The following is a 7,915-nucleotide window of genomic DNA, read 5'->3' on the forward strand; positions in this document are numbered from 1 at the left end:
TGGGTATCACATGAGAAACAAGTGTTCTCCCACATGCCTTGGAGCAATTCTGGCAGAGCTGGACTCTGACACTTTGCACTCAGGCCTTTCAGAGCATTGGAGCACCTGTGTTGTATCTGAGGTCTCTGGCCAGGCCCTTCCTGCTCCCCCTCCCTCTCTGCTGCTGCCTGCTCCATTGTTTGYGTGTAACAATTGAAATCCAGGGTTTCCATAGAGCGAGGAGCACTCACAATAACTGCTGCTTTGCACTTTGGAGCAAACCCATTATTCACCTGAGTCATGTTTAYAGCAGTGTTTGCTGGTGTCTGATGAGCTCTGCAGTGGAAGTGCTGTTGGATGTGAGAGCCTGGATGAGAGCACAGGTCCTGCCTGTCTGGGCTGTGCTGCCTCAGGTAGATGTTACTCAGGTAGCTCCTGGCCTTTCTGAGCTCCTGACCTCTTCTTCCTTAGCCTGGTGTGGCAAATGCCTGAAAACCRGCAGATTTGGCAGGTTTGTTTAGCCCAGTGCTGGACTATGGTGTGAGTTAAAGTCTTGACCGCTGCACCCGACTGTTTTTGTGTCTGCACTCCCCTGCAGGGAGGGCTCACCATGCCTTCTCTGTCAAATCTCAGATGTCTGAGGAAACCTGAGATCCTGCACTCAATTTTTAACCTCTGCCAGCTCCAAGAGCCTCCGGAGGCCGGCAGGCGCCGGACAATGTTTTTAAACATAAGCAAAGCTCTGCTGACTTGGGTTTTGTGCAGTCTTGAGTCTGCTGGATATACACCCTGACATTGACCAGAAGGAGCTGGATTCCATCTTTCTGGATCTGTTTCTGCCTCTGCAGCAGTCTGATACGAATTTCTTTCTTGAGGAGAGTGTGTGGAAATCAGGCTGAGCTGTAAAACATGTTTTATTGCAGCTGATCCCAGGGCGAGGCAATTCACCCGGAACGGTCACAGGCAAAGCCAGGAGAGGAGAGAGGGAGCTTTGCCTGCAGCATTTCTGCAACACCTGAGCTTTATGTGCAAGAGCTGCAATCCTTCCTGAGCTGATTCTTTTGTGCCAGGGCCCAAAAATAATGTGTGAGATTCAATGTGTTCAAGGGTCTGGGACAGGGCCACATCCTGTTCTCCAGAGGCTCTGGGAAWGCCTCTGCATGGCCCACACCAAAAGAGACCTTTTTGGGCTTTGCTGTCAGCCTGTCCCCCCAGGAAAGCTGTACCAGACCAGGGCTGGGAGGGAGATGCAGCCAGAGATGGGATGCAGTGTCCTGCTCACTCCACTACCAGCAGCAGTAGCTGACTGGGTTGTTTCTACCCCAGGGRTGCCCTGGCTGCATCTGGTGGAGGGAATGGGGGTAAGAGGCAGCTGGGGGCTGAGAGCTGAGCTTGGTGCAGTGAGGAGCAGCTGGAGGTGGTGATTCCCTGCAGGAATGGGGATTCCGTTCTGGGAATCAAGACCCTCATTTCCCTGAGTTAAAGGAAAAGYGAGCCATTAGGTCCCCATTTCCTAAATCGAGCCTCCCACTCAGCCTGGCTCTAAGCATTCCCTCACTGCCTCCCTCTCCCCTTCACGGGGGATGAATGTGGGGAGCCAGACCTGCTTTGGGAGCAGCAGCACATTTTGGCCTGAGCTACCCCTTCCTGAGAGTGGGAGCGGGGGAGTCTCGGGGCTGAACTCGTGTCCAGCTCTGCACAGCGCCAGGGGAGGGCTCCGTGTGCTCCTTGGCTTTTTATGGTAAGGAATGTGTTTGCAACACGTTAATTAGGAGCAATCATGGCAGCCAGCACATCCAGAGCCTCTCACAGCCGAGCCCTTCATTCCCTTCTAAGAGCTGAGAGTGGAGCCTGGAGTGGTGCTGAGACTGTGGGAAGGGGCCACACGTGGGGTTGAACCCTCTCTGGCTCCTCCTCCTCTGCTTCCCCCAAGGTTCCTGAGGGGTTTAACACCCTTCCCTCACCTCCCATTCTGCCCTGACACAGGRAACATATCTCTATTTCCAAGGTTTTGGGGGCCAGAGCCCCATTTCTCCATTGTTTAATAAACAGAAACATACCCAGTGACCCGTGTAGGGGCTGTACCAGGGTCTGGGAGTGCTGTTTGCTGCCTCCTCATACCAGGGAGCAAATTTGGAAGAGTGCTTGAAAACAAAATAAATCCACAAACCAAAATAACTTCTCTAACCCCAGTGATAAATCTCTGTGGAAAGCTCACTGGAAAACTCACACTAAGTGAGGTTTCAGCCAAGCGTCCCTCATCTCCCTGCCCACTCTTGGGCTTGATGTGAGCTGGGTTTAGCCTATTCATTTTTTGCTTCCAGTTAAATATGCTTGTATTAAATTTTAACTGGAACATGGGGACTTGCAGTGCTCTTAATTTAAGATAAAAACTCCCAAGGGAATGGACCAGGAGCCCATTTATCTCAGCTGGGAGCATGCTGAGTGTCAGCAGGTCATGTCTTTTTGTCTTTTCCATCTGAGCCTGATATGCTCTGTTATTTGTGGGGGTAAAGTAGCTTCTGGCTATGGTTTTGAGTAGGCCACAAAACCCTGTGTTTGATCTTGGAGGGCTCATGGTGGGCTGGGTGCCAGGGCGATGGTTTCTTCCTCAGATGAGCAGGAACAGTGTCAGATAAACTGGAAGGATTTTTTTTTCTCTAATTCTGCATATGCTGTAAACGGTGTAATGATCCAGCAGCTGGGGCAGGCTTCACTCTCACAGCCTGCAGAGGAGTGAGAGCCAATGGATCGATGGGTGAGGATCCATTAAATGAGGAGGCGACTGGATGTGTCACAGCACAGAGCCCTGACCTTGAAAGTCCTGACCATTTTGTCTGACCATCACCCAGCCCCTGCTGCTCCTGGAGAGAGTGAGAGCACCTGTGTGAGCTGTGCTGGGTGTCAGAGGGGATTTGGGGGTGCTGGAAGCAGCAGTGAGGTACAGCCCCCCAGGCTGGGYGCTGTGCAGAGCCTGCCCCCAGCCCACTGTGATCCTTTGGGACCTCRTTGCTCACCAGTGACCAGAAACAAGCAGGTGCTAGTGGTGCCTRTGGGGTGGGAGAAGGGCCACAGTGGTGCTTTGGCCTAGGAGCTGAGTGAGGGGTCCTGGGATGTGTCTTCAAAGTGGTCATGGGGTGGCAGGGCAGCTCCAGGGCACTTAGCAGGGTAGGGCAGGGTCAGCCATGGCTTGGGACACTTGGAAAGGYTGGGGTGGGATGGACGGGGGAGCAGTCAGTGTCTCCTCTGTGATGCCATGAGGGGACAGGGGACATTGCACCCCTGCCATGCCAGCCACACATGTGTCCTTGGCCAGTGCAGAGGTGGTGGGACAACATCTCCATGCCCAAGGTGAGCTGATAACTGTCCAGGAAAGGGGACTGAACCACCCTTGGTGTGTGTGGATCCATTGGAGGCACATCCTGGGGCTCTCTGAGCCAAGGTAGATGAGGGCAGGAGGAAGATAAGGCTTTTAGCTGTGTATGTGCAGCTGGTTCAATGTTTTCCCTGGCTGTGAAGGGTTGAGCAGGGAGATAAATGCACATGTAATTAATGGAGCTGTTTATGTGCTGCTCCCTGTGACTTATGCTGGGAGCAGCAGTAGACTAAATATCAGCGGTATTGATAGGAGGAGGTGGCCGATTTATGGCCCTCTGTGGAGGGAGAGGAAGATCTGGTTATAGTAACATTCAGCAAGGGAAAATAAATGTTTTACCGTCAAAAGCACCTCAGAAAAAAAGGCCAAGCACTGGGGCTGGGTGGTGAAGGGCTGTGTGAGGRCCAGACCCCCTGGGAGAGCCAGGGTCCTGGACAGAAATACCCATCCCAGTATGGGGAGCTCTGCCATGGGGATTCACAACAGTGAAATGTGTGCAGGCAGACTTAGAGCCTCTGTAATGAGTTTGTAGAGACCTGAGCTCCACAGGGCTGTTGGAGTACAGATCTGAGTATTGCAGGGATGCACAGCACAGCTCATCCCAGCTCCCCTGAGCTTTCACCACCACCCCTGGCTGTGCTCTGCCATGGGACCTCCAGAAGAGRGAATTGATCTTAGTCCAATGATTCTCTTCTGGTCAGGAAAAGGAAGGTCTTTGTGTGATTGTGGTCACAGGGCTCAGTCACCTGTGAAGCCTTTGCAGGACCAATGGGGAATGTGTGTGTGAACAGAAGCAGCCCCTGTGGGCAGGAACAGCTGCACTGAGCGGGTGCAGTGACATTCCTGTGCCACAGTCCCCSTGCTCCAGGAATGTGCTCGGACATCACCCACATCCTCCATTCCCCCTCAGCCTCCCTGCACCCAGCAGGTCCCACCACCTCCCCCAGCACCCACCTCTCCTCTGCTGCAGCTGTGGGGCTTCTCAAGGGAGCTGGACACAGGAGGAGGGATGGAGGGGCTTTATTGAGGCTTTGCTGGCTGAGTGGGCACCCYCAGCTCTCACCTGGTCTGGCCCAGGGAAGCAGTGTCAGTGCCCTGCTCGTCTCCACAAGCACCTTGCCTGACTGAGCCATGCCCAGGCTGTCCAAAGGCATTAAAATCCTTCCCCTTYCATGGGGCTGTGGTCCATGGCTGTGCTCCCCTGGCAAACAACTCCCTCCCTGCTGGTCCTTGGTGACCTTCTGTGCTTCTCTCCTGGATTTTCCTACCTGAGCTGAGTTTGTACCCAGCACTGCCCTGGGATGCAGCTCCTGAAGCAGGACACRAACAAACCAAGACTTCCCAAATATCCCTAAAAGTACACTTGTTAACTCCAACCAGGCCTGTGCTGGTTGGAGGGACCAAAGCTTTCCACAGGCTCCAGGTGTAGGTGCAACAGGASTAAGTCCATCCATGACAGAGGAACAGGTGTCTACATGTGGCAGTGGATTTTTGGATTTGATCTCTGCTCTCATCAAGTGCTTGTGGAAGCAAATCCTGCTCTTGGATTCTTGGTCAGTTCTTGGCTGAGTCTGTGCCAGCAGCATCACTGTTATGATATCTGGGTGCATTTGAATGAAAAGAGTTCARCTGGACACATTTAAACCCAAAACACAGCCCATCCCCAGGCCTGCCATGCTGCAGGAGACTGCAAAGCCRTGGGGTGGGAAGAAGCTCTGCTAGCTAACACTGAAGGTGGTGGAGGAGCCATCTGCTCTCTGCTGCTGTCCCACCGGCTCTGCCTCCCCCCAGGGCTGTGCTGGGACCCTGCAGCGTGTGGCAGCACGGCCGGGCGGGGCTTCACTCAGCTGGGTCAGCTCGCTGAGCTCTGCCTCCAGCGTGCTGACCGTGTTGGCTGCCTGGGCCACGTGCACCTTGTGCACYGCCTTCTTGTGCAGGAGGCAGCTGAAGATCTTCTTGAAGCCCTTGCGGAAGTGTTTGGAGACCAGGGCATAGACGATGGGGTTGACACAGGAGTTGGCATAGGAGATSACGTGCGAGAGGATGCGCAGCACRTACGTGGARTGGTTGAGGGGGAAGTACCCGAACCACACAAAGAGGATGACCAGGTGATGGGGCAGCCAGCAGAGGCAGAACAGGACTGCGACAATGATGATCATCCTGGTGACTTTCCTCTTGGCCTTTTTGGACTCTGACATGTCCTGGAGAGGGTCCACAGACCGCCACAGGTAACGAATAGTCCGCACGTAGGTGAGGCTCAGGATCAGCACGGGGATGATGTAGCTGAAGATGAAAGTGCAGATGTCCATGATCTTGCGCTGGGAGATCTCCCAGATGGGGTGGCAGACGGTCAGGTTGGCCAGCTGGAACTCCTGGTAGTAGCTGAGGTAAGGGCCCGAGAAGATGAAGGAGAGCCCCCAGATGAGGCAGATGGCCAGGAGGGCATTCCTGGGCGTCCTCAGCTCCCTCGAGTGCAGGGGGTATCGTATGGCCAAATACCTGCATGGGAAAGGGAGAGGGACAGGCTGCAGTCCTGGGGAGGGCACAGAGAGACCATCCCCAGGAGCAGGTTGGAGAGAGAGCAGAAATGATGGAWTTGAGCTTTCCAGGGCAATTAGTCACACAACTGATTCCCTGATGCTTCTTAGTAACCCTGTGTAGCACAAAGGATTGAGGAAGATTCTCTCCCCAACCCTGTGCTGTCACCCTTTGCTCCCAGCAGTGCTTGTGGGGACAATGGGGATGGTCCCATTCTGTCCCTCCCCTAAWCCAGGAGACCTTCACTTGATCTTCCCTGCCTGGCACGAGTGGTAGCAGTGAGGATGCAAAGCCAGGAGCAAGTCCCTGGGATCCCCAGACACAGCATTCCTTGTACTGGCACTCGTGAAAGCACATCACCCCTTTTCAGTTCTGTAATTAGCTGGTCCCTTAATTACACCCAGATCTGAGGCTTGTGCAAGCCCTCCCTTGCTCAACAGTCTGTTCCCTCCCACTCCATGGGATTCGGAGGGAGAGGCAGCCCCTGGATGTATTTTAGCTCCCAAGGGTGCTGTCAGCAGCCACTGCAGTGCCATGCTGGGATGGCAGGGCACATCCAGCCTGGCTCCAGGGCCACCCAGGGGTCTTGCATATGGACTTTCCACAGCCCACCTTGCAGGTTTTGGGCACTGAGCTGAGCAGTACCAGGAGCTCCCAGCCTCTTGCTTGCTGCAGGGTCATAACTCRCTGCCCTTGCAGAGGCAGGGGCTGAGGTAAAGCACAGGCAGGAGCAACAGGCTATGCAGCTAAACCCATCCTGGAACAGACTGGGACAGTCCCTGGGACAAGGGACAGCACTGGGATGGAAAGGGGTTTTTTTGCTAATAGAAGGGGAGGGTGGGGAAATCAGTGTCTCAGCTCAAACATCCCAGCGTTTTTCCTCCTCAAGGTTTGTCTGTGGGGGTCTGTTGGGAGTGTAGGGGCTCTCTCMGTGCATCCCAGGGAGAGCCAGAGCTGCAGAGAGACTGAGCTTTGCTACTCTCATTTTTCATCTCCACTTAACTGCCAGAGCCTGCAGACAAACTCCAGCCCTACAGCTTCAGGGTCTGAAAACCTCCTCCAGCTGGGCACTAGGGCCAGGGATCCCAACCTGACCCTCTGCAGGACCTCAGACTGGCTGCTTGCACTTCCTCACACTCATCAGCTGGGAAATGCTCCTCGATGCTGGGAAACATTCCTGGATTCCTCCAGCAGCCCTGGCAGATCACAACCATCAGGATTTAACTCCGGGGGATTTTGTCCCCTCTCTGCCCAGGGGGGATCCAGAGAAGGGGAAGTTGCACGGTGTAGGGAGCCCCCCCCCATTCCCTTTCCTACCTGTCGAGGGACACGGTGGCCAGGGTGAAGCTGCTGGCGTACATGGTGAGGTAGATGAAGAAGTGGACAGCTTTGCACATGAAGGGCCCAAACACCCAGCCCTCCAGGGTGTAGATGGTGGCTTGGAAGGGGACGCAGAAGAGGATGAAGCAGAGGTCAGCCACCCCCAGGTTGAGGATGAACAGGTTGGTTGTGTTCTTCACCTGCCCGTTGCGCAGCAGCACGGCCAGGACCAGGCTGTTGCCCACCGTGCCCACGAGGAAGATGACGAGGTACACGAGTGGGATGATCACGGACTCGGGCTGCCAGCCCGCCCCGGAGCCCGGCAGGGAACCGTTCATGGCCGGGAGTGCACGGACAGGGGCTGGATGGGGGAAGCGTGCGTGAAGAGAGCACCGGGGAGGCACAGAGGGTGAAGGGGCGCAGGGAGAGGTCAGGGAGGGGTGTACCGGGGATTGCACGGGAAAGGGGACGCAGGAGAGCAGGCTGGGGTGCACAGAAGGGAGAAAAAGGAAAAGGGGGTGCAGGGAAAGGTCAGYGAGGAGCGCACGGGGGATGCACAGAAAAGGGTGGGCAGGAAAAGAGGTGCAGTGGGGAGTGCAGCGGGGATGCAAAAGAAAAGGGGGTGCACGGAGAGGTCAGCAGGGATTGCACAGGAAAGGGGGTACACGGAGAGGTCAGCAGGGATTGCACAGGAAAGGGGGT

General features: G+C 55.1%; 1 protein-coding gene across 1 annotated transcript; it reads right to left on the reverse strand.

Moving 5' to 3' along the window:
• Nucleotides 1-5,073: 5,073 nt before the first annotated feature.
• On the reverse strand, nucleotides 5,074-7,566 carry GALR2 (galanin receptor 2). Its single transcript, XM_057378961.1, has 2 exons — nucleotides 7,211-7,566; nucleotides 5,074-5,854 (listed from the first exon to the last, which is right to left on the reverse strand). Exons 1-2 carry the CDS (start codon nucleotides 7,549-7,551, stop codon nucleotides 5,074-5,076), a joined length of 1,122 nt encoding a protein of 373 aa, XP_057234944.1. The 5' UTR covers nucleotides 7,552-7,566.
• Nucleotides 7,567-7,915: the final 349 nt, after the last annotated feature.

The sequence above is a fragment of the Malurus melanocephalus genome, unplaced genomic scaffold (genome assembly GCF_030028575.1).
Source record: "Malurus melanocephalus ecotype Western Australia unplaced genomic scaffold, MMel_1.1 scaffold_381, whole genome shotgun sequence".
Classification (NCBI taxonomy): domain Eukaryota; kingdom Metazoa; phylum Chordata; class Aves; order Passeriformes; family Maluridae; genus Malurus; species Malurus melanocephalus.